We start from the raw sequence: 27,321 nt of genomic DNA, 5'->3' as shown, positions 1-27,321 counted from the left end.
ATATCTAGGTATACTGTTAATGTCTTATATCTAGGTATACTGTTAATGTCTTATATCTAGGTATACTGTTAATGTCTTATATCTAGGTATACTGTTAATGTCTTATATCTAGGTATACTGTTAATGTCTTATATCTAGGTATACTGTTAATGTCTTATATCTAGGTATACTGTTAATGTCTTATATCTAGGTATACTGTTAATGTCTTATATCTAGGTATACTGTTCATGTCTTATATCTAGGTATACTGTTAATGTCTTATATCTAGGTATACTGTTAATGTCTTATATCTAGGTATACTGTTAATGTCTTATATCTAGGTATACTGTTAATGTCTTATATCTAGGTATACTGTTAATGTCTTATATCTAGGTATACTGTTAATGTCTTATATCTAGGTATACTGTTAATGTCTTATATCTAGGTATACTGTTAATGTCTTATATCTAGGTATACTGTGATAATAGCAAAATTAAGCTAATATTCTTGTGATAGTGTCTTACACACACACACACACACACACACACACACACACACACACACACACACACACGTGAGGTAAGTTCAATTATTTGCACCTCCCAATAAATATTAAAAGCACTATTTATATCACTAAGAAAATTTTCATTGCAGGTGTTGCAACATGTATTGCATTCAAACCAGACGACGAGAGCGTGTTGTTGATGGGTGTGGACACGGGGGTGTTATTTCAGTGTTGTACCACCTCTGCCACGCACTCCCTCTTCCGCTACCCCGCACACACCTCCCCGGTCCGGAGAGTCACTTGGAACACGCATCACCGTAGAGTCTTCCTTTCCTGCTCCATTGATTGGACTATCAAGATCTGGCTACAACATAGTCGGTAAGCTGGTGAACACTCTGGCTCTCTTAGTACTAACTGTCGATATATTTGGGATGTGTGTAATATTTATCTAACCTAAAAGCATTCTACACACTCTCTTAGAAGCAAACCTACAGGATTTAATTAATGATTTCTAATATAATCGGTGGAATTGTTTGTAAAATATTCCTTAGTGGCCTCCTACACGGTGAACACTATCTCAGAGTACCGTCCCCATATCTAAGGATGGAGATCACAGTTCTCCACGTTCTTGGGCAGTTTATACCAATCCTCCAAGATTTTGTATCTCTTTAAGGACCCATTTTATAATTTCATTCATCCATCCCAGTCTTTGCCTTCCCTTGGCCCTCCTACCTTCAACTTTGCCCATCAAAATGTTTTTTTATCCTGAATTAAATTACCAAAGCCTCTCATTTTTCTTTACATATCAAGTATTTATCTTGATCTTTTTGTTTTCCTGTCAGTGTAACTTATTCTTAACATTCACCTGGAACACCACATATCAAAGGCCTCCAACATCTTTCTGGTGTCTGCTGAGAGTGTCCACGTTTCTGAGCCATACATTAGCTCTTGTTATATGAGGTCTTTCAGCAGCCTTTTTCTCATATTCTCATGTTCTTTTTCATTAGGCTCTTGAAATTATGAAATGCTGTCTTGCTTGACCTTAGGATTTCTTCCGTACATCTATCGTCAAACCTAAAGTTACTCCTAAAATACATTAAAATTTTCACTTATTTTTGTTCCTTGTTGCCTATCATATATATTTTTTAATTTATTTCCAATTTATAAACCATTACGTTCGTCGTTTTAGGTGATGTTCCTGTAAACCTCAAGTTTATCAAGAGTGTAAATGGATATTGGTCAGTGTCAGGTGGAGTTTTGTTCGTCAAGTTTATTGCCCAACCCATGGACTTGGTGATGCAAAGGCTTATGCAACAACAGATAATAGTGAGGATGAAGTTTTAGAGAAAAAAATATGAATATTTAAATAAAACAAAAGACACCGTAAAGTTGAATGAATAACTGATTATAACGAGTGATTTTTAACGCTAAAGTTAGGAAGGGGAAGAAATAGCAGAAGTAGGACCAAATGGGTTGGGTATATAAATGAAAGAGGAGAAAATTAATATTAATTGACTATTGTAAGAAAAACAAGGTGATTATTGCAAATACATGGTTTGAAGAACTCCCTAGGCATCTCCGTACATGGTTCTCACCCCAGGACAATAAAAATAAATTTTTCAGGAATCAAATAGATTACGTTTTAATTTAGAAAAGATTCAGAAGTCCAATAACCCGAACCAAGACCTCTCCAGGGGTAGATTGTGGGTCAGATCACGTCCCAGTAATTAGTTGAGGCTAAAACTTCATTAAAAAACCAAAAATATGACAAAAATCAACTGGGATTTCGGGAAACTCAAAACAGGAGCAGGAATAGAATATGAAATTGAAACCGAAAATAGATTTATATTATTACTAGACGGTGACTTTGATAAACAAGAACCAAGACATAACTATAATAATTCCAAAGAAACAATATTAGAGGGTGGGAGAAAAACTTACAGGAGGAACGAGGCTTAAGGTCGGTGGATGACAAATTAACTTTAAAACGAAATACATAGACGAAGTGAGGCTTTCAAAAACTTAATCCCAAAAAATAGAAAATACATAATTATAGGAAAATATACAGAAAGATTAAACAAATTCACCAGAAAAGGATTATAAATGGGTTGTGAGTATTAAAGACGAGACTAAAAGATCATGTTTAGGGCAGATGTGAAAGAGGTGGGCAGAGTACGGAGAACTGTACAGTCATGAGGGTAGAGCTGAGGTAAGAAACGAAAGGAAATAAAGATCGAAATGCCAATTGTGGAAACAGACGTTGAGGAAACTGAGCAATGTGAAAAATTACATGCCTGTGGGGTTGACTTTTGTTATTACTTAAAAAATAATAAGCTTTAGAGTGCGTCCAGTTTAGAACAATTAGCCATATAAGTAGTGTTATGTTTAGTTTGAGAATTTGAGTGAAAGAGTTTGAAGTCTAAAGAAATTTGTGTATCTGCTTTATTGATTTTGAAAACAGTGTTTGATAAGGTAAAACACGATAAACTTTATAGACATTTTGGAAAAACTCGGTATTAAAGAGGAGATATTAGAAATTTAAAGTATTTTTATTGCCAACAGGAGGCTGCAGTGTTAGTAAATAATGAACTTACTAACTGTTTCAAAGTTAGACAGGGAGTAAGATAAGGCTGTGTTTTATCTCCAACAATATACAGTATATACAAAACTATTATTGAAAGAAGTTATCAACGATAATGAAGGACTAAAAATTAATGGTAAAGTAATATCGATTATACGCCATACAGGTGACACTGTAGTTATCAAAGGTAGTAAAGAAACATTGCAGAAACTCGTTAACAAATTCGTGGAAAAGGGTGAAAAATATTCTTTAATAGTTAATCCTGGAAAGACTAAAGTAATGGTAGTTTACAAACTGGAAATAAATCTTAAAATACAAATTATGGTCAGCAGCAGGGAACTTACACAAGTGAAAATTTTATGTATTTGGGAAGTAACATTATCTGAGATGGTTGATGTTCGGAAGAAATCAAAACAAGAATAGGTCAAGCAGAAACAGCATTTAATAAACTAAAAGACCTAATGAAAAGGGACATTAACTTCAATTTGAGGAAAATGTTGCTGAAAGACTTTATATGGCAAGGACTGATGTATGGGTCAGAGGGGTGGACACCAGTAACAAGTTGGGGGGCCTTTGACATGTGGTAATATCGACGAAGGCTAAGAATAAGCTACACTGACAGGAAAACAAATGAAGTATTAAGACTGGCAAAAACTTCAGGAGAAATACCTTAAATGAACAGAACATAAATAGATAAATTAGATAATTTGTTCATATAATTAAAGATGAGGAGATAATACCAGAAATAGTGAGCAAAGTGGATGGTAGGAGGGCCAGGAGAAGGTGGACACTTGGATGGTAGGAGGGCCAGGAGAAGGCGTACACTTGGATGGTAGGAGGGCCAGGAGAAGACGGACACTTGGAGGGTAGGAGGGCCAGGAGAAGGCGGACACTTGGAGGTGGGGGGCCAGGAGAAGACGGACACTTGGAGGTGGGAGAGGGAGAAAGGCGTACCTTGGATGGTAGGAGGGCCAGGAAAGGCAGACCTTGGGAGTGGAGGGCCAGGAGAAAGGCGGACACTTGGAGGTAGGAGGGCCAGGAGAGAGCCAGACACTTGGAGGGAGTAGGAGGGCCAGGAGAAGGCGGACACTTGGAGGGTAGGGCCAGGAGAAAGGCGGACACTTGGAGGGAGTAGGAGGGCCAGAGAGAAGGCGGACACTTGGAGGGGGTGGAGGGGGCCAGAGGCGGACACTTGGATGGTGGGAGGGCCAGGAGAAGGCGGACACTTGGAGGGTAGGAGGGCCAGGAGAGGCAGACACTTGGATGGTAGGAGAGACCAGGAGAAGGCGGACACTTGGAGGTAGGAGGGCCAGGAGAAGGCGGACTCTTGGATGGTGGGAGGGCCAGGAGAAGGCAGACCTTGGAGTAGGAGGGCCCAGGAGAAGACGGACACTTGGAGGATGGGGAGGGCCAGGAGAGGCGTATACCTTGGATGGTAGGAGGGCCAGGAGAAGGCAGACACTTGGAGGTAGGAGGGGCCAGGGAGAAGGCGGACACTGGAGGGTGGAGGGGCCAGGAGAAGGCAGACACTTGGAGGTAGGAGGGCCAGGGAGAGGCAGACACTTGGAGGGTGGGAGGGAGCCAGGAGAAGGCGGACACTTGGATGGTAGGAGGGCCAGGAGAAGGCAGACACTTGGAGGAGTAGGAGGGCCAGGAGAAGGCGGACACTTGGAGGGAGGGGAGGGCCAGGAGAAGGCAGACACTTGGAGGGTGGGAGGGCCAGGAGAAGGCGGACACTTGGAGGGTAGGAGGGCCAGGAGAAGGCGGACACTTGGAGGTGGGAGGGCCAGGAGAAGGCGGACACTTGGAGGAGGTAGGAGGGCCAGGAGAAGGCGTACACTTGGATGGTAGGAGGACCAGGAGAGGCAGACACTTGGAGGGTAGGAGGGCCAGGAGAGGCGGACACTTGGATGGTAGGAGGGCCAGGAGAGGCAGACACTTGGAGGTGGGAGGACCAGGAGAAAGGCAGGACACAGGGGTAGGAGGGCCAGGAGAGGCGGACACTTGGAGGGTAGGAGGGCCAGGAGGCAGACCTTGGAGGGTAGGAGGGCCAGGAGAAAGCGGACACTTGGATGGTAGGAGGCCAGGAAGGCGGACACTTGGAGGTGGGGAGGGCCAGGAGAAAGCAGACACTTGGAGGGTAGGAGGGCCAGGAGAAGGCGGACACTTGGATGGTGGAGGGCCAGGAGAGGCGGACACTTGGATGGTGGGAGGGCCAGGAAGGCGGACACTTGGAGGTAGGAGGGCCAGGAGGAAGGCGGACACTTGGAGGTGGGAGGGGCCAGGAGAGGGCGGACACTTGGAGGGAGGAGGGCCAGGTGGGCGGACACTTGGATGGTAGGAGGGCCCCAGGAGAAGGCGGACACTTGGAGGTGGGAGGGCCAGGAGAAGAGCGGACACTTGGATGGTAGGAGGGCCAGGGAAGGCAGACACTTGGATGGTGAGGAGGGCCAGGAGAAGGCGGACACTTGGATGGTAGGAGGGCCAGGAGGCGGACACTTGGAGTGGGAGGGCCAGGAGAGGCGGACACTTGGAGGGAGTAGGAGGGGCCAGGAGAAAGCGGACACTTGGAGGGTGGGAGGGCCAGGAGAAGGCGGACACTTGGATGGTAGGAGGGCCAGGAGAAGGCGGACACTTGGATGGAAGGAGGGCCAGGAGAAGACGGACCCTTGGAGGGTGGAGAAAGGCGGACCTTGGAGGGGTAGGAGGGGGCCAGGCGGACACTTGGAGGGTAGGAGGGCCAGGAGAGGCGGACACTTGGATGGTAGGAGAGGGAGAAGAGCGTACACTTGGAGGTAGGAGGGCCAGGAGAAGGCAGACCTTGGAGGAGTGGGGGCCAGGAGAAGGCGGATACTTGGAGGTGGGAGGGCCAGGAGAAGGCGTACCTTGGAGGGTAGGAGGGCCAGGAGAGAGCGGACACTTGGAGGGCCAGGAGAAAGGCGGACACTTGGAGGGTGGGAGGAGGCCAGGAGGGCGGACACTTGGATGGTATTAGGGCCGGAAGGCGGACACTTGGAGGTAGGGAGGGCCAGGAGAGGCGGACACTTGGAGGGAGGGGAGGGCCAGGAGAAGGAGGACACTTGGAGAGTGGGAGGGGGCCAAGGAGGCGGACACTTTGGGAGTAGGAGAGGGCCAGGAGAGGCGGACACTTGGAGGTAGGAGGGCCAGGGAAGGCGGACACTTGGATGGTGATGGGGCCAGGAGAAGGCAGACACTTGGAGGTAGGAGGGCCAGGAGAAGGCGAACACTTGGAGGGTGGGGAGGGCCAGGAGAAGGCGGACACTTGGATGGTAGGAGGGCCAGGAGAAGAGGACACTTGGAGGGTAGGAGGGCCAGGAGAGAGGCAGACACTTGGAGGGTGGGAAGGCCAGGAGAGGCGGACACTTGGATGGTAGGAGGGAGCCAGAGAAGGCGGACACTTGGATGGTATTAGGGAAGGAGAAGAGCCAGACACTTGGAGGGTGGGAGGGCCAGGAGGAAGGCGGACACTTGGATGGTATTAGGGCAGGAGAAGCCGGCACTTGGAGGATTGGTAAACAAAACCCTGCAGTAGTTCAAGTGGAGATTGGTGTCGCCAACCCTGATGGCGATTGATATTACTTCACTTGACCCCCAGAGTGTCCAGCAGCGACTTCTTTACCGACATTTGCATACTTGCCAGCTTCATATAATGTCCTCACGTTCCATGTTCCTATTTTGATTTTGTGGCTGTTTACTCTTCATCTTTCCGTAGTTGTTTTTAATGTCAAAGGCTTTGTTTTGCTAGGACAGTACTTGGTAGCGGTTGGGCCATTTAGGTGACGATGATTCAACAGGAACGCCCGAAAATCGTCCATGGTTACTCAAGGGAAATAAATGAAATTAATGAGAATGAATGACCAAAATCTGCTCTCTTCAGAAGATGAAGTAAAGAGTAGAAAAGGTTGGGAATAAAGTATGAGGTGTAGAGGTCGGTCATACATCAAAGCCAATCACCTGAGGAATTTGTTTAACTACGGTCATTTTACCTCCTCAATTAAAGTTACAAGGTGGGAACTCATCCCAAGTATATGTGAAAGTGCTTCGTTTGCCCCCCACACCACGACAAGGCAACATAAATTCGGTTATTAGATGGAGTTATACGCCATGGGGGAAATAACACAATAAACACTAACCTTCGATAACGCAAACACATTCAAGGGGAAAAGCTCCCATGCTGACCTCAGATGATGAAAACAGGCCACTAATGGTGGTACATTACCTGTGAGTGACACAGATCACTGGCGCTGGTGTTTCTGGACCCAGCAGTGTTACAGATCGCTGGTGGTTGTATATTGCCTGGCAGTGTTACAGGTCACTAGTAGTCACTACACCAGCAGGGGATCTCAGGTAGCAGAGGTCCCCAGAAGGATGGCATATAGCCCCACTGGCATGTGGACACGTCCTGGCACCTACAACCATTGCCCCGCTGCCTTTTGGAATTCAGCAACAGCAGGGACCAAAGTGCAGGAGAATAAACCCCAGACGAAAAAATCTGCAGTGGAGCCCAGCATCTGAGGCCAGACATGTTTACAGAGCTCCAACATGACCCCCAACGGTGGTGTAGGCGGAAGAGGTGAGCCACTATGGTGAGACTCCAACGACCAGACTACTGAGGCAGAGAACCCAGCAAACTGGGCTGTCAGCAGTACCCCTTTGCAAACTCTCCCTCTCCCCGATCGTTCCAACATTTGCTCCTCTGGATCAGGAAATGGGGAGAGCCAAGATAATGGTCGCAGCTGCTGCTCCTGCCTCCCATAAATCAACTCACTGCAGCCATCATCCAGCTCGTCATAGCTGTAATCACATCATTATCAAAACCCCCCTATACCTTAAAAAAAGTCCTATGGCGACGGGCGAGAGTCTCGGCAGGGGACGATCCAGAGATGACTGCTTGGGAGACTCTTGTCACAACTTTACATGGGTAAAGTACAGATAAGAGGTCGTTTATGCACACTGGGATCTAGGCAACAATGCAGCCAGTCCTGCACCCTGTGCAACTGGGCAGCCCTTTCCCGAGAGGCACTCTGCTTACACATGGGGAGGGGCTAGAAAAGGTGCCTATACATACCTGCCTAAAGCCTAACTGTTTGAGCAACTGCACCCAGTAAGTCTATCACTCTCTGATCAAAACGCAATCAAATCACAGTTCAAACAAAACAAAACTATACAACCTCTTATGGTCGCTGCATGGAATGTCAGAACCCTTCTGGATACTTACTGGCACAAATGGGCGTCCTGAAAGAAGAACTGCCCCTTGTGGCAAAGGCTGTGAGTATAACATCGACATAGTGGCATTGAGCTGGTTGACTCCAGACGAGGGTGAACTCTGACTCTACCTTCTTCTGGAAGGAGTAAGCCTGCTGAAGAAACTGCATTTGGACCTGGCATTTATCTGACGACTAATCTACACAGGCTAACTGAAATACCTATTGGGATCAACAGTGCCTCATGACAGTCCCTCACGGCATGCCATATTCCATCAGTGCATACGCCCCAACGATATAAGAGCAGAGGATGACATCTAGAGCTCAGACCACTGCGACACTGATCTTCAGCTCGTCACAGCCAATCTCCTTTTCCTCTTGTCTTCAAAACTGCGAAGGCAGCAAACCTCCAATTAGGTTTTAACATTAAGCGTGTGGAGAGTTCAGCGGTGAAATACAGTAGAGATTGACAATCGCCGGAGGAAGATCAGCTAAAACCATATTATCACTTTTTTGGTAGATTTGCCGTTAATACATAAACGAAAATAATTTCAGTTTAATATTTTGCAACCTTTGCTTTCAGGTAATTTTTAGCGTGAAATTTATCGAAAATCTAGCGAACAGCTGCATTAGTGCATTACAATTAAATAGTGAACATTGCTTTCTGACTTCATTCTTTAACAGCCAACTAACAATATTTTTTCTGTTTCAGATTCACAGTGCATTTTATAAAGTTGATAATATTTGCGATGGCTGCTTGTGTCAGGACGAGGAACAAAATCAGCCATCTGGTCGCACCCTCCTCTTGGGTCTACCAGGAGAGAGCTCCTGAAGTCAGGTTGCCTACCATTGAGAGATGCTTTGAAATACGGTGTTTTAATCAGGCAAATCAGTGAAAAGAACCAAGAACTTACAAACAAAGACATTGCCAGTGGTATGACCAAAACTGTCTTGGCACGATACACTCTGGCTAACGCTCAGTTCAAGCCTCCAGTCATAACAAGTCAGAAGAAGATTAGTGAGACTGCTGGCAAGTTAGGAAAAGGCAAGAATATCTCTCTTGGAGAGAAAACTTGCAGTTAAGGACAGCTTTGCCAAGCAACTGGACAGTTATTTGACATAATTACAGTGCCCAATTGTTCCTGTCCTGAGTTTGGATGCGATCATGACACATGGAAATCCAGGAATACATCTCCCTGTATTTGCAAGCGTGAACTGAAAGATTCCTCAAACCCAGTCAAGACGGCATTTGTCCATACAGAGACTGGCAGTATAGGGGCTCTCACTTGATTTCTGGCAAAGATATTCCAGTCAGAGACCCATTTTAGAAGACGAAGGAGAAAGAGTTGCCGAGGAAAAGACTTGAAGGCCAGAATTTGGTAAGGCCTTACGATGATTGGGAGTCAAAGCTGATTCAGAGTTTAATGACTTCCCCATGGCTGATCAAAATTATGGCCAGGAGAATGAGTGACTTTGTGTCCCTAACTTGAAAATAATGATCTAAAACCTTCCAGGCATAAGATTTGAGAAACCACAGGAAGAATATCCAAACATAGCTCACAGCAGCATCTGACACCACACTGGTCCTCAAGATAGCAACAGCTGCCCTGGATTGACAGTGGTTTGTGCTGTTAAAATGGTGTTCACCTGGTGATGAATCATAACAAAGTGAGAGAGCTCAGGAAAAACTTGTCATTAACTAGGTTTGATAGGGGATAGAAAAATGGGAATCATTGTTTGTTCTTTGATAGGAGAAGGATGACACTAAGTGTTCATGAGAAGTTGGAGATTCTGACAAGTTGTTTCCTATACTTAGAGTGAAGGAACACTACTCCTGCTGCAGTGAACCAGGAGGAAGTATTTGTGTTTTCACTCCAGAAAGATGACATCAGGAAACCAGCTGAGATAGTGGCAGATAACACATTGTGAACGGCTCCAGAGAGAGAACGTAGACCAGACCCTACCAAGGCCATTGGAGGGGACAGCACCAACACAGACACAGGGTGGCAGGGGGGGTCATACAGTGGATAGGCCGGAAGATTGGGAGGAAGCTGGTCTGGATTGTTTGTGACCTCCACACCAACAGTTGCCACTCAGACATCTGATCCAGGGCTGGATGGCAAGGCTCTCAAACAACAGATGGTCTGGTCCTCTTGGCAAGATGCTGGACTATGCCACTGAGTTAGAAATAAATCCGAGCTTTGAAAAAATCACAGTTGGCCCTCCACTCGTTGAGCTTGCACATACTGTCATTGACGACCTGAGTACTGACCAGTACTATGGTTATATGATTTGCAGTGCCATCAAAACTGGGGTCATGCCTGATAGACTTGCTTACCTGCAGATAGGTCCAGTCTCACATTCTAGGTGGCTCACAACGGCTCTCAGGTTCTGCAGAATTTGGGTCGCTCATCATAAACTGAAAGGGAACCAGCTTCACAACCTGAGACTTATTGTCCAATTCATCGTGAGTGTCTACTTGCCAAATTGGTTCAACACCAAGGTCAAGTCATTGTTCTCCGAAGGTCCGAGGCATGTTCTCTTCCAGTTTGAGCTCCTGAGGAGTCAGCCAAGGAAGGTTGTTCAGATTGTGGAGCAGACTGTGAGGAGATCTTCCTGGTATGCTCATCCCGAGGCAGTTCTGCAGACAATGCTCTGCAGTAAGGATGAGGAGGAGAGAAGAGTGGCAGTCAAAAAGATCTTGGATATGAGACTTATGAGAGGATCTGGGCATGACGAATCAGTTGGTGACGATTCCTTCAGGGTCAGGAAGACTCCTGAAGTCAATCTAGGTGCCAAGACCCTCACTGATCTCATAGATCTGGATAACATCCAGGCTGGCAGTGAGCCCCCTCTTACCTGCAGCCTCACCAATGTTCAAGTCAGAGCTTTCCTGGACAACCCCATGCATGTCCCTGCCTGGCCCTCGCACACCCAGAGTATAGAGCGTTGTGTACAGCAAGTGAGCGAGGCCAGCAGTCACGTGTACAGCCAGGAGAGGAGGGAAGGCTACATCCGAGCTCAGGTGGTCAGCAGGGAGGTGATGAGTAGAAACAGAAGCAAGAAAGACATGTTCTCTATGGTGTGCAGCAACACCGGGTCGTAGTAGTAAAACCGGTTTTTGTATTTGATGATTTTGTTTTCTAAAGGAATATTAAATTTAATAATTGTGTCAAGATCATTTGTTTCACTATTCTGGATCATTTTCATCCTAATAAATTAACCTGATACATTTACTTTACTTTAAATAAGCTATTTAGTGGTGTTGGTAAAAGGGTGGGAATACTGAATTTTCATAAGATTTCAAGTTAAAATTTACCTAGCAAAAACTGAAAACTTTTCAAATCTGAAGATATCACATGATTCTGCACATAGAACTACATCATTAATACCATGGGCCGATTTTTCAAACTCAAAAAAAAAAATTCGCCTCCGTATGACACACCCTAGTAGTACATGCTTCCAGAGAGCTGCTCGAACATGGGCTGATAAACAACTCGACAACAAACAACCCAAATCCCAGTGCTGATTGTGATATTCTCGACACTGTCATGATAAAAACCTGCAGAGACCCTCGGCCAGATCGAAAGAATACACCAGGACTGGTATAATGAAAATGACCCGGCAGTCAATGTGCTCGTTGATGAGAAACGTGCTGCGTTTACTTTAATGGCAGAACAACCCTCAGTCTCGGACCAAAGCTGATACCTTCTGCAAGAAGAAAGTGGCGGCCCAGCGGGAAATTTGCAATCTAAAAAACGACTGGTTTAAAAATAAAGCATGTGAAACACAAAAATTTGCAGATCAGCAAAAGATGCGCGAATTTTTCAATTCCACTAAGACATTTTATGGGCCACTCACTCGTGGCGCAGCCCCTTTCCACTCATCCGATGGCAACTCCCTAATTGAAGACGATGAAGGCCTCCTTCAGCGCTGGAAAGAGCACTACCTGACTACCCAGTGAGTCCCTCGGCATCCAGAGTTGACCCACCCTCAGCTATTCTCCATCCCTGGAAGAGGTAGCTACTGCCAACTGTTATGCATGGCGTAATACACTGCGTTGCGTTGTGCATAGTGAAATATATTTTAGGTTTGTTAACCAACTTATGTATGTATAATATTTTGTACGATTGTGTGAGCAGGGTTGGTACTTTATACATAAAACTTTTCTGTGTGTAGGTATGTTTATTTCTGCAGCATAATGTGGGAGTTGATTAATATTAGTGTTAGGTTTGTAGTCCCCTGGAGTATGGAGCTATGTCAGTCACTGGCCTTGGAGGACGTCCCAGTTTGTCAGCGGTGTGTAAAGTGCAATTAATTATTGTGTTGCGAGGTGGTTTATTGTTTATACACAGTGCCAATAGTAGTTGTTTATTAAGGATCATCTTATGGTACAGTCAGCCAAAGATGCACCGACCCCACCCTGGGTCTCGTGCTCCCAATTATACCTGGCAATACTTGGTAAAGGAAGGAAGGCTGTATGTAACGGGGGAATGATTGGTGGATTTATTTTCGGCTGTATCACTGTCAGGATAAATATTAAACTATCCAAAAGTAGCATTTTTACAATAATAAACTATTCATCGTTATTTAAGATCATGACAAGTTTCCAAATATTCGTATATTTGTTTAAATAATGAAGAAATTATGTCAATGAATTGGCAACGCAGCTACACCCAGGGCTGCCAAGAGATTCTCACATCAAATTTCAAGAATTCCACATTTAATCTTGAGTGTTTCATGAAAGAATTAGTTGACGTAAGTTAGAGAGCAGACACAATAATGGCATGTGGTATCCCAGCGCCGCACGGGTGTGTGGAGAAGGGAAAACTGAAGGGGTCTTTTTGGTGTTCTACTGACTGTGTTTGATGGTATAGTTATTAATGAGAGAGAGAGAGAGAGAGAGAGAGAGACACACACACACATACTGTATATTCATGAACTTTGATGTGAGAATCTGGTGGCAGCCCTGGTTGTAGCTGCGTTGCCAATTCATTGATATAATTTCTTCATTATTTAAACAAATATACGAATATTTGGAAACTTGTCATGATCTTAAATAACGATGAATAGTTTATTATTGTAAAAATGCTACTTTTGGAAAGTTTAATATTTATCCTGACAGTGATACAGCCGAAAATAAATCCACCAATCACCATTACATACAGCCTTCCTTCCTTTACCAAGTATTGCCAGGTATAATTGGGAGCACGAGACCCAGGGTGGGGTCGGTGCATCTTTGGCTGACTGTACCTACTGTACACACTTATTATGTTAAACCTTTGTTCTTAAATTGTATTCTTTTGTGATGTGTATAATACCAAACCTTCACTCCTGAACTGTTGTGATAAGGAGAGGACTGTGATTGAACCCACGACCAAGATGTGTGGAGTTGCCACTTTGTTTTTTGTTGTTGTGCTATAAGTGCCACCATTAGTGTATTAATCTTTAACATAATTGAAGTTAATAAGTTATGGCATAACACATCAAGCAGATGGAAAATAACAAAACCTCAGGGCCTGATGGAATCCCAGCCGAGGTGTATAAAGCAGGAGGATCTCTGATTACCAGCCGTCTCCACTCTCTCCTGGAGCACATATGGGAAAAGGAGGAAATCCCCCAAGCTCTTAAAGACGCCTCCATCATCAATATTTATAAGAACAAGGGAGACCTGTCAGACTGTGGCAACTACCGCAGGATCTCGCTGCTGTCCGTAGCTGGCAAGATTATCGCCTGAGTCCTCCTAATCAGACTTCTTGCTGAGGCGGAAAATTTCCTCCCAGAATCTCAATGTGGCTTTGCCCCATCCCAATCCAAACGGGGGTTAAACAAGAGTGTGTACTGGCACCAACTCTTTTCCATCTTCTTGGCTGCCTTCATTACCCGTGCCAATTTAGCCGACGGGCTGGACATCGAGTACCCGATGAAGGGTCTTTTCAACATAAGACGACTCGAGGCATGAACAAAGGTGTTGGCAACTTCCATTACTTTGCTTCAGTATGCAGACGACCTCACCCTTGCCGCTCACACTGAACACAACCTACAGGGGATCCTGAACTCCTATACTGATGCGTATGCATTCTTCGGCCTTAAGGTGAATGTATATAAGACTCAGATTCTCTTTCAACCTGCCCCTGGTTCAGACACACCTCCACCATCCATCTATCTTAACAGTACTACCCTCTCTAATGTTACCCGCTTTCTGTATCTCGGCTCCCACCTGTCCACCACCGCGGACATCGATGAAGAGATTCAACATCGGATCAGATGTGCATCTGAAGCCTTTGGTAGACTCTGAAACCGTGTCTTCAGCTGTAGGGAACTGAAATTATCTACAAAGTTACACGTATATCGAGCAGTGGTCCTTCCCACCCTGCTATATGGCAGTGAGACATGGGTCACATACAGGAGGCACCTCAAGGCACTTGAAAACTTTCACCAACGTAGTCTACGTTCCATCCTCCGAGTTCGCTGGGAAGACAAGAGAACAAATGACAGTATTCTCGCTGACACCAACTGTAGGAGCATTGAAGCTACCATTATCCATGAACAACTACATTGGACTGGCCATGTTACCCACATGGACGAATGTAGACTGCCAAAGCAGCTACTTTACAGTCACCTAACGAATAGTAAACGTAACGCTGGCGGGCAACTGAAAAGGTATAATAATAGTCTTAAGACAAACCTGAAAAGTGCCACATCGACCCCCTCACCTGGGAGACGATTACTCCACACTGTAGTGCTTGGAGGAGCACCACACAAGAAGGTGTCATTTCATTCGAGTTAGCCCGATTGCATAACGAGGCAGACAAGAGCCAACGCTGGAAGCACGCTGCCGCCATCCCTCCCTCACTGGATGTAGCCCCCCCCCCCTGCCCACATGTGCAACATCTGTGATTGACCTTGCCGGTTCCGTATCGGCCTCTTAAGTCATATCAGAACTCACCAACGGTGACAACCTTAATAACTCGTATCATAGCTCGATGATCATCATACTCGATTCCGAGTGACAGGAAAATAGCAAAGTAGGGTGGTACATTACCTGGCAGTGTTACAGGTCACAGGTGGTGGTGCTGGACCTGGCAGTGTTAGAGGTCACTGGTGGTGGTACATTACCTGGCAGTGTTACAGGTCACAGGTGGTGGTGCTGGACCTGGCAGTGTTACAGGTCACTGGTGGTGGTACATTACCTGGCAGTGTTACAGGTCACAGGTGGTGGTCCATTACCTGGCAGTGTTGCAGGTCACTGGTAGTGGTGCTGGACCTGGCAGTGTTACAGGTCACAGGTGGTGGTACTGGGCCTGGCAGTGTTACAGGTCACTGGTGATGGTGCTGGACCTGGCAGTGTTACAGGTCACTGGTGGTGGTAGTTGACCTGGCAGTGTTACAGGTCACTGGTGGTGGTGCTGGACCTGGCAGTGTTACAGGTCACAGGTGGTGGTGCTGGACCTGGCAGTGTTACAGGTCAATGGAGGTGGTACATTACCTGGCAGTGTTACAGGTCACTGGTGGTGAGGTGCTGGACTGGCAGTGTTACAGGTCACTGGTGGTGGTACGTACTTGCCAGTGTTTTGGGTCACTGGTGGTGGTACATTACCTGGCAGTGTTACGGAACCACTGGTGGTGGTACATTACTTGCCAGTGTTACAGGTCACTGGTGGTGGTACGTACTGGCAGTGTTACAGGTCTGGTGATTGGTACATTACCTGAAGTGTTGCGGGTCACTGGTGGTGGTACATTACTTGCCGTTACAGGTCACTGGTGGTGGTACATTACTTGCCGTGTTACAGGTCACTGGTGGTGGTACATTACTTGCACCAGTGTTACAGATTACTGGTGGTACATTACTGAGTAGTGTTACAGGTCTGGTGGTGGTACGTACGCAGTGTTACAGGTCATGGTGGTGGTACGTACAGCAGTGTTACAGGTCACTGGTGGTGGTACATTACTTGCCAGTGTTACAGGTCGCTGGGGTGGTGCATTACCTGGCGGTCGTGCAGGTCACTGGTGGTGGGACATTGCTTGGCAGTGTTACAGGTCACTGGTGGTGGTACATTACCTGGCAGTGTTACAGGTCACTGGTGGTGGTACATTACCTGGCAGTGTTACAGGTCACTGGTGGTGGTACATTACCTGGCACTGTTACAGGTCACTGGTGGTGGTACATTACCTGGCAGTGTTACAGGTCACAGGTGGTGGTACATTACTTGCCAGTGTTACAGGTCACTGGTGGTGGTACATTACCTGGCAGTGTTACAGGTCACTGGTGGTTACAGGTCACTGGTGGTGGTACATTACCTGGCAGTGTTACAGGTCACTGGTGGTGGTACATTACCTGGCAGTGTTACAGGTCACTGGTGGTGGTACATTACCTGGCAGTGTTACAGGTCACTGGGGGTGGTACATTACCTGGCACTGTTACAGGTCACTGGTGGTGGTACATTACCTGGCAGTGTTACAGGTCACTGGTGGTGGTACATTACCTGGCAGTGTTACAGGTCACTGGTGGTGGTACATTACCTGGCAGTGTTACAGGTCACTGGTGGTGGTACATTACCTGGCAGTGTTACAGGTCACTGGTGGTGGTACATTACCTGGCAGTGTTACAGGTCACTGGTGGTGGTGGTACATTACCTAGCAGTGTTACTGGAGGTGGTGGTCCATTACATGGCAGTGTTACAGGTCACTGAGGTGGTGGTGCTGGACCTGGCAGTGTTACAGGTCACCTGAGTGGTGCTGGACCTGGCAGTGTACAGGTCACTGGTGGTGGTGCTGGACCTGACAGTGTTACAGGTCACCTGGTGTGGTGATATTACCAGCAGTGTTACAGGTCACAGGTGGTGGTACATTACCTGGCAGTGGTACTGGTCACTGGTGGTGGTACATTACCTGGCAGTGTTACAGGTCACTGGTGGTGGTACATTACCTGGTAGTGTTACAGGTCACTGGTGGTGGTACATTACCTGGCAGTGTTACAGGTCACTGGTGGTGGTACATTACCCGGCAGTGTTACATGTCACAGGTGGTGGTGCTGGACCTGGCAGTGTTACAGGTCACTGGTGCTGGACCTGGCAGTGTTGCAGGTCATTGGTGGTGGTGCTGGACCTGGTAGTGTTACAGGTCTGGTGCTGGACCTGGCAGTGTTACAGGTCACTGGTGCTGGACCTGGCAGTGTTGGTCACTTGTGCTGGACCTGGCAGTGTTACAGGTCACTGGTGATGGTGCTGGACCTGGCAGTGTTATAGGTCACTGGTGGTGGACCTGGCAGGTGTTACAGGTCGTGGTGGTCGGTGCTGGACCTACCCAACAGTCTGCAGGTCATTGGTGGTGGTGCTGGACACAAGCAGTGTTACAGGTCACTGGTGATGGTCGCTGGACCTGGCAGTGGTACAGGTCACTGGTGGTGGTGCTGGACCTGCTTGATGTTACAGGTCACTGGTGCTGAGACCTGGCAGTGTTGCAGGTCATTGGTGGTGGTATTGGACCTGGCAGTTTTACAGGTCGTGGTGGTGGTGCTGGACCTGGCAGTGTTACAGGTCATTGGTGGTGGTACATTACCTGGCAGTGTTACAGGTCACTGGTGGTGGTACATTACCTGGTAGTGTTACAGGTCACTGGGGGTGGTACATTACCTGGCAGTGTTACAGGTCACTGGTGGTGGTACATTACCTGGCAGTGTTACAGGTCACAGGTGGTGGTCCATTACCTGGCAGTGTTGCAGGTCACTGGTAGTGGTGCTGGACCTGGCAGTGTTACAGGTCACAGGTGGTGGTACTGGGCCTGGCAGTGTTACAGGTCACTGGTGATGGTGCTGGACCTGGCAGTGTTACAGGTCACTGGTGGTGGTAGTTGACCTGGCAGTGTTACAGGTCACTGGTGGTGGTGCTGGACCTGGCAGTGTTACAGGTCACAGGTGGTGGTGCTGGACCTGGCAGTGTTACAGGTCAATGGAGGTGGTGGTGATGTTCGTGATGCTGTACCTGGTAGGGAGAAATAGGTCATCTCCTCATCTGGTAATGTTACAGGTCGCCGCTGGTGGTGCTGGACCTGGGAAGTGCCGTGGCAGGGGTGACGTGGTCTCCGTATAGCAGCAGCGTGTTCGTGGCTGTGACGGACGAGGGACGTGTTCATGTGTACGACCTCTTCCTACGCAAGTGCCGACCCCTGTGTGTGCAGAGTCTGGTGCAGCGGCGGCGTGTGGCTGCCACCTGTGTCGCCTTCAACCCCTTCCACCCCATCATCTTGGTCGGCGGTGAAAAGTAAGTGTAATCCCATCATACTGAAGTGTTCCCATCATACTGGAGTGTTCCCATCATACTGGAGTGTTCCCATCATACTGGTGTGTTCTCATCATACTGGAGTGTTCCCATCATACTGGAGTGTTCCCATCATACTGGAGTGTTCATATCCTGCTGGTGTGTTCTCATCATACTGGAGTGTTCCCATCATACTGGAGTGTTCCTGTCATACTGAGTGTTCCTGTCATACTGAGTGTTCCTATCCTGCTGGTGTTTTCCCATCATACTGGAGTGTTCTCATCATACTGGAGTGTTCTCATCATACTGGAGTGTTCCCATCATACTGGTGTGTTCCCATCATACTGGAGTGTTCCCATCATACTGGAGTGTTCCCATCATACTGGAGTGTTCATATCCTGCTGGTGTGTTCTCATCATACTGGAGTGTTCCCATCATACTGGAGTGTTCCCATCATACTGGAGTGTTCCCATCATACTGGAGTGTTCCTGTCATACTGAGTGTTCCCATCATACTGGAGTGTTCCTGTCATACTGAGTGTTCCTATCCTGCTGGTGTTTTCCCATCATACTGGAGTGTTCCCATCATACTGGAGTGTTCCCATCATACTGGAGTGTTCTCATCATACTGGAGTGTGTCCATGCTCTGGCACATACTTATAGTACTGACCAAATAGTGCATCTTAGCAGCCTCGTCCTTAACTGAATTTATTTATTTTTTTTAATATTCCTCAGTTTTCTAAGATGGTTAAATAAGTCTCTTCCTCTGTTTATTCTTACTATGTAAACAACATTTTCCATCTCTTTAAATCTCTTTTGCCTAACTTGATTTATTTCTAATTTGGAAACAGGCATAACCTCCTCCTTTAAGTCTTGGCTCATATCTTTCGTCTCCTATCCACGAATTTCTTCACCAGCATTTGTCTAGTTCCTTTACTCAATATAATAAGAACAATATCATCTGGACACCGAATACTAACTTATTCTTTCACTGATATTTACCTTTCTCAGTATTTTTTATTGATAATATAATAATGTAGGAGATAGAATACAGCCTTGTCTAACTTTCTTTTAAACCTTGAACCAATTAGGAAGTTCGGCACTAACACTACAGGTTCTTGAAACCTGTCGGAAATGTGACTCGCTTCCCTTGAAACCCGTATTCATAAACTTTGAACCACAATTGTGCCGAGATCTTTCCCTTTTCTTGGTTCAAAGGTTTGTGCCTGGAAATCTTCCCCCTTGCGGGACTTTATTTTCCACAATAATAATACTGCACGCTTGGTCCCTGATTCACGAGTGTAGGGAAGTGAACTAATGTCTTGTATGCTGCAAGGTCTTCGTTGTTCTCTTGGGCCAAGGCGAGCTGTCTGTAATCCATGGGTGGAGATGAGGGAAGAATGCTGGATATACAACGAGAGAGGGTGTCAGCGATTTCGTTGTGGCTGCCTTTTATGTGTTGGATGTCGCTGGTGAACTCCGAGATGTAAGCCAAGTGGCGAAGGACACGAGGTGTATGTGACTGGGAGGCTGAAGCGAAGGCGTGGACGAGGGGCTTGTGATCGGTGAAGATGGTGAACTGACGGCCCTCGAGGAAGTGCTGGAAATGCTTAATAGCAAGGTATATGGCCAGGAGTTCTCGATCGAAGGCGCTGTACCTGAGGTGTGGTGATTGAAGCCGCTGTGAGAAGAAGGCAATGGGCGTGAGAATTCCGTTGATCTCCTGTTGTAAGACGGCGCCCCCGGCAGTAGAAGAAGCGTCTGTTGTGAGAGTTGTCCGGGCGTTAGGTGCAGGTTGAGCTAGGAGGGTAAAGCGTGTGACGTGCTGCTTGATAGTGATGAATGCCGTAACAGCCTCTTGAGTCCAAATGAGAGGCTTGTGAGACGTCTTGGGGAGTCCCTTGAGAAGATCGTAGAGGGGGACTAGGACGGTAGCAGCGTGGGCAATGAAGCGGTGGTAGTAACTGACTAAACCCAGGAATTCTTGGAGTTTCTTCGCAGTTTCAGGTTTGGGGGAACTCCTTAATGGCAGTTACCTTTTGTGGTAGGGGTTGGATGCCGCTCGGCGAGACTCTGTGACCGAGGAAGTCGATGGAGGAGGCTCCAAAGACGCACTTGGCAGGGTGAACTTTCATGTTGTTGTTCTGCAGGCGTTGGAGAAGGAGCTGGAGGTGGTGATGATGCTCAGCAGGCGTCGGAGATGCGACGAGAATGTCGTCTATGTAGACAGTGACAAAATCGAGGTCGCAAAGCATGTGGTCCACGTACCTCTGGAAGGTCTGGGCTGCATTGCGTAGCCCAAAACTCATGAAGGCATACTCGAAGAGACCGAACGGAGTGGTGAGGGCTGTCTTCTGGGTATCTGCAGGTGCTACTGGAATCTGGTGGAAGGCACGCTCTAAGTCGATCTTCGAGAAGATGGTCTTGCCATGGAGTTTGTGGTGGAAGTCCTGGACATGCGGGATAGGGTACCTGTCAGGTTTGGTGACGAGGTTCAGAGATCTGTAGTCACCATATACCCTCCAGTCGTTGGATGATGGCTTTGGAACCATGTGAAGAGGCGATGCCTAGGGACTCTTTGAAGGTCGAATGATGCCGTCTTGCAGGAGTCTGTTGAATTCCGCCTTGGCTATGTTCAGGAGCTCAGGGCGAAGGCGGCGAGGGCGTGAGAAGACTGGAGGTCCTTTAGTTTCGATGTGGTGGAAAATTCCTGACGTAGGTGGTGGTGGAGAGACTCGGGGGTGAGAAAAGTTCCTTGAACTTCTCGAGCAGGGGGGAGAACTCGTTGGACGGCGAGAGGCAGGTGATAGTGTCGGTGTCTGCGGCACGTGTACCCCGGATCGTGCGTGCTGTAGGCTCATGGATGAGGCAGAGATGGCTTGGGTCGACGCCGAGCTTGTGGAAGGTGAGGAAGTCGAAGCCAAGGATGGGTTGAGAGAAGTCTGCGACCACGATTGACCAGCGCAGAGTCTTGGGAAGACCGAGGTCTAAGGAGAGGATGTGTGCACTGTAGGAGGCGATGGGGGTACTGTTGGCAGCGAACAAGTCGTAAGAGGGTTGCTTTGATGTGTCTGGCGGTGATGGAGGGATGATGCTGACCGATGAACCTGTGTCGACAAGAAATTTCCTGCCGGAGATGCGGTCGATGATGTGCAGCAGTGAGACGCCTGAAGTGACGAAGGCTGTGGTGTCTACCAATCCCCGTTGATGCCGTTTCCCGAGTAGTTGCAGGGGGGGCTCGTAATGCCTAGCATTGGCACCGAAGCGTCGGTGGTACCAGCAGAGGAAAGGTCCGCTGTGCTGAGAGCTGGCGGCGGTTTCCGGGGCAGGACGAAGACGTCGGGGTTTGTAGGACGCGGTGCGTGGGGCAGGAACAGGCCCAGCAGCAGGCGTGGAGGAGCAGAGCTGCTCAATAGTGTCCATCCTGCGGTCCTGTTGGGTGAGGAGCTGATTGGTGAGGAGCTTGTTTGGAGGTCTTGCTGGTTCAGGAGAGTAGAGTAGAATGAATTCCGATACGATCGGATGGGATTGAGAGAAGAGAGCCTATTGGCTCAGGAAGGTGGAAGACGGTGCAGGAGGAAGGTAAAGGTTGGGAAGTGGGAAATGAAGAGGGAGATTGATAGCAGGTGGGCTGTCCACCTTGCGGGGACGAGGTTAAGTCTGCCATGCCAACAGTGAATGTCCACTACAGCAAGGGAAGGGAGGCCAAGCTAATCTAAGCTAAGGTTGATTGTGATGTTTGGGGAGGGGGGCTCTCCATGTTCTTTGAGTCTCTTGGTTTTCATTTCGTGTATATTGGTTCTGGTTCTGTGTTGTCAAATGTTATGCTCTTTGGCCACCAATTGTGTGTTCAGGTAATGTCTTCTTGCATTAATTGTTGGAATATGGGGTCTTCTAGTTCCTGTAGCTTTTCCCATATTGCTAATGCTTGATTATGTGTTCTGATGTTGATTATGGTTTGGTTATGTTCTGTGTGTAGCTCTCTGGATTTTTTTGTCTATGGTGGTCTGAGTTTTGCTGCTCTTCTGAGGTCTACGTTTTGAACTGCTTGTATTTTGAGTTTATTTGATTTTGTTATAGTGTTGAGTGGAATTGGGGAATATTCCAGGTGTGGTCTGACTAGTGCTTTGTAAATGTGTAGTTGTGTATTGGTGTTTAATTTGCTGAAACTTCTGAGTTTAGTTAGTTGTACCTTGGCTTTTGCAATTCTTTCTGTGATATGTGGTAGTATGCCGTTCCTTGTGATTTTGAGGCCGAGGATTTTCCCATTTTCTGTGTATGGAATGTTTTGATTGTTGACCATGATTGGGTAAGGTCTGGTTTTAGCTATATGAATTATCTTCAGTTTTTGTGTGTTAGTTTTAATTTTCCATTTCCTTTCGTAATTGTTTATGGTTTCTATTTCTCTGCTAGTTCTGATTGACATCATTTGTTTGGATTTCCCTGGGTATTGTATAATTTGTGTTACGTCGTCTGCGTATGCAATGTACTCTGAGTTTCTTGGTTTGGGCATGTCCGCTGTATATATGGTGTACAGTGTTGGTGATATGTTGCTGCCTTGGGGTACTCCACTCTAGAGGGTGAAGTTTTGACCTATGTAGTTGTCGATGGTCAGTTTGCATTGTCTTTTGTCCAGGAAATTGCAGAGGAGAGCCGTGATGTTGTGTGGCATGTTGAGTTGGATGATCTTGTATTTGAGTCCTTCATGCCATATTTTGTCGAAGGCTTTGCTGACATCTCTGAGTACTATGTTACATTGGTTTCTGTTGCTGGCTGCATTTGCGATGGATTCATATACTAAGGCGATTGCAGTGTTGGTGCCTCGGTTTTTCCTAAAGCCGTGTTGTCTCTGGTAGGTATTTATCTTCATACTCTAGGTTGTTTCTTAGTCTCTGGTTTATTATTTTTCAAGGATTTTGCCAGGTGTTTCAAGGAGTGATATGGGTCTGTAGTTTTCTGCTTGTGTTGGGTTCTTTCCTTGTTTTGGAATGAGTCTTATTTATGCCATTTTAAATTTGGATGGGAATAATCCTCTTACTATTGAAGCATTGAAGATGTCTGTAAGCTGTTTGATCATTGCTGGTGGTTTGTTTTGCAGCACGGTTTTGTTTATTTGACTTATTCCGGGCGATTTATTCTTGAAGCTGGCAATGGTTTTTGTGATGTCACGTGTAGTTATTGGAGCATTTAGTGGGTCGTTATTGTCTAACGTGTTGAGGTTGATTGTCCTGGATTGTTGCCATGTGTCTGTGTTTTGGTTCAAGTGTGTTTCAACCACGTGTTCTGTTTCTCTGCAGAAGTTTCGGTTGTCCTCATCCGTGATTTGGTAGATGCTGCTCCAGAATGTTCTGAATATTGGTTCCTTGAGTTTAGGTTCTGTAATCTTCTTGCCATTGTTGTCTATAAGGTAGCTGCTCTCCTCTGAGTTGGTTCCCATGAGATTTTTTATTTTAGTCCAAAAGGCTTTTGGGTTTCTGTAGTCTGCCTGTGTGTGTTGGCTATTAGTGCTTTAAAGTCATGGTGTATTCTGGGCAAATGTTGTGAAGCATGTCTACGGGTATTGGTGGAGGAATGCACCCATGACTCGTGTACCCAGAAGTAGAGTAATGGAAATAAGTGGAAAAGCCGCCTACCTGATGAGTTCATGGGTGATTTTCTTGGTTAAAATTGAACTCTGGAGTTTGCTGTGGGTGCACGCCACTGGGCAGGTTAGTAGTTAGTCTTTGGGCTCTGTGTATAATGATAGTTCGAATTAATATTACTTTGTGGGTCATTCCAAACATGCTATGATTGATCCATGTTCTCGTGTAGTATAACTAAATTAGGATTGATATTCCTCAGAGATTACTTTTATTTTGTCTGATGCAATTAATGTATTTTTGATGGTACGAGTAATATCTTGTTAATATTTTGTTGTGCTACTAACAGTGGTGTATGGTGATGTAGGATGTATTGATGGATTAATCCAGATCAATTATTTTTTCTCGTTTGATTAATATCTTTGTTGTACTAATTTTCTATGGTATAATTAATATCTTTCTTAGCGTTGCAAGGGGGTGTTATCTATGTAATACAAGTGTTATCATTGCCAGTGTGTCTCTTTATCCCCAATATCAGGAACACCAGTCCAGGTCACAGTAAATAATTTATTCATTTGTTTGTGCTGGTTTGGTATTCTGAGGGGCCCTTCCACTGCATTACCATCCATTTAACTAAAAACCCCAAGAGGAATATTCTCGGAAGTGCTCTCAAACCTAGAAAAAAACTCCCTCGTCCCCGTAATTTTCTGGGTATCGGGAAAATTTTCTTGGAATTTTCCAGAAAATGCGTCCCTCAGAAAATCGTTCCCAGAGCCAGAATTTTCCGGGAAATTCCGGCTCTGGAAATGATTTTCCGAATAAATTTCAATTCCGGCTATTGGAGATATTACTTATTTATATAGAGTCCGTTTTAGGCTGAGATGAACTTCTAATATTCTCCTTAGGTAGTTTTTAAGTATACAGTATAATCTTAATAATGTGCCTTATAGAATAATGTGCCTCATTTTAAGTGAAATTTTATTATCTTACAGAGGCCACTTGATAGCCCTGAAGCTCTCACCTAACCTCAGGAAACCACATAAAGATGCTAAAGGGGCCGATGCACAGCAGCTACAAGAAATAGAACTGTGCAAGATGGAGCGTCTTATAGCCACCGCCAACAAGGGTTAAATTAAGTGGTCATATTAAGTTGTTGTGTTCTTAAACCTGCTTGGTGGCGTGCAACTTCCGGTGAGAGTGGGTTAGCTTATGCTCCGCACGTACAGTTGCACCTAAGGAAGATATATATATATATAGAGGAACTTTCTACATTCAATAAATGTTCAGCCCCTGACTCCTGTGCCGTCTCTCGAGAAGCTCCCTTTTTCATAGGAAACTTACATGGTGATTTACGAGAACCGATTTAATTTTATCCCCCCTTTTTTTCAACTATTTGCAGCATTAAGCTCCCTCATTATAAAAAAGGTATAGTAGTCTAGAAAACGACCTGGTCCTTAGTGATAACTCTTGTTATAAGCTACGATTTGAATATACAGGAGTGTATTTTTGCCCTACTCCTACAGATTATTTATTCATGAATAACGATGTTCCTTAAAATAGAAAAAAGAAACAACACCATGTTGTACGTGCAATAACATAAATGAGGTGTTAGATAAATATATGTAAAGAAAACATCAAAAGCAAGCTGGCATGTTGACCCTTGATGGTTTTTGCAAAACTCCAAATCTGCGTGATACATGGACTAAAAATGAAATATATATATATATCAGCAGTACACAACAAAACCGAATGATTTGTTTATCAGTGTTCCATTGTCGACCACTACGGAGCGTCAGTTCAAGGTTACACAGGTAAATAACCAATTGGAATGGAGAAGATATTTTAGTGTTCAGGCACACAAACGTGATAGTCTCTTCCTGGTCATGTTGCGTCTCTAACTAATATAAGTAATTCTTTCCTTTAGCCCTGCACTGTTATTTGCATTCTTTGTGAAAAAAATTTATTAACAAATTTTGTTATTCACACCATGCATTCATTCGAGCATCGCGATACTTTTGTCTACCTTTAAGAAAGAAATGAATTGTCAGGTTTCTGTTATTCCTGCGTTTTCCACACACACACACCCGTGATCATGTTGTTCTGGAGCCATCATTGTATCTGCCACCACCACAAGGACCCATCCTTTACGCGACGTCACGAACGTAAACAAACAGATGGTGACACCTGCAGGGGAGCTTGTTCATTACTAAGGGTCAATTAGGAGTCTCTACAAGTAGTAGTTCCTCTCTGTATCTTCCTTGGTTCCACCTGTATCCCGGCGGCCATATTAATCCAGACGTTGACGAAGGGAAGCATCAATCACGAGACACAATAGGCACACACCTCAATAATGAAGTCACGGTGCCATAATGAGAGAAAGAGTATAGCTTCAATAAGACATCTACTGAATGTGTCTACGGAATACTTATTCAGTGTTGGTGAAATTACGAGAAATATGCAAACTCAAATGAGAGGCAGTCAAGGCGGTTCTAAAATATTGTTATTTACATGCAGTACTTGTAAACACACACTGGAGGACTATAAAGTATTTTCATTTATACATACAGACTACCTAAACACTGTCTATATTGTCATCATCCAATACGGTGGAAACGCTTGGAAATGATTATTTTAAGTGTGTAGTGTCCAGATAATTATAAACCATCAAGAGCATGCCATATGCAACATTCGTCTAAGGTCATTGTAGACAGCATTTGCATCAAACGCAAACTGTTACCTGTGTACAAAATGAGACAACGGAGGTTTACAAACTTTAGGACAGGACTCCTGACCCAGATCTGTTGGATTTACCGGCAGTGATCTCTGGAAGACCATTACGTTTGTCTTCTTTTTTCTTTTTTTTTACACAAATTACTTAGTTATTTCATCAAGTTATGGAATATCATTGTATAGTTATATATTGTAAAAACTATATTTGAATAAAGTTTTTAAACTTATAGGTAATTTCATTTTCAATGTAGAATGTATCAAAAGTTTATACGTAATAGAACAACACCACAACTTAAAAACATCATCCGTAAATAATATGTTACGGATAGCGGAATGTTCTGTCTCCTTCAGTAATCTCTGATGTGGCTTGGTGATATATACAGTTTTAACTAAGGTAAGTTCTAATATAGGTTGAGTCTTTTATTGGGAAATATTTGATGAGTATATTATATAGGGAAATTGAG

The 27,321-nt window shown here is 45.7% G+C and overlaps 1 protein-coding gene across 1 annotated transcript in view; it reads left to right on the top strand.

The window, feature by feature from the left end:
- Positions 1-27,084, top strand: part of LOC121874159 (dynein axonemal intermediate chain 1-like) — a 112,998-nt gene extending 85,914 nt beyond the window's left edge. Inside the window, exons 10-12 of the mRNA XM_042378141.1 lie at positions 634-862; positions 18,319-18,552; positions 25,120-27,084. Of these exons, the coding sequence (XP_042234075.1) occupies positions 634-862; positions 18,319-18,552; positions 25,120-25,258 (602 nt within the window). The 3' untranslated portion in view covers positions 25,259-27,084. The remainder of the gene's footprint in view (positions 1-633; positions 863-18,318; positions 18,553-25,119) is intronic.
- Positions 27,085-27,321: the final 237 nt, after the last annotated feature.

The sequence above is a fragment of the Homarus americanus genome, unplaced genomic scaffold, assembly GCF_018991925.1.
Source record: "Homarus americanus isolate GMGI-L3 unplaced genomic scaffold, GMGI_Hamer_2.0 scaffold55640, whole genome shotgun sequence".
NCBI lineage: Eukaryota > Metazoa > Arthropoda > Malacostraca > Decapoda > Nephropidae > Homarus > Homarus americanus.
The sequence above is the reverse complement of the archived record's forward strand: the minus strand, read 5'-3'. Positions and strand labels throughout refer to the sequence as shown.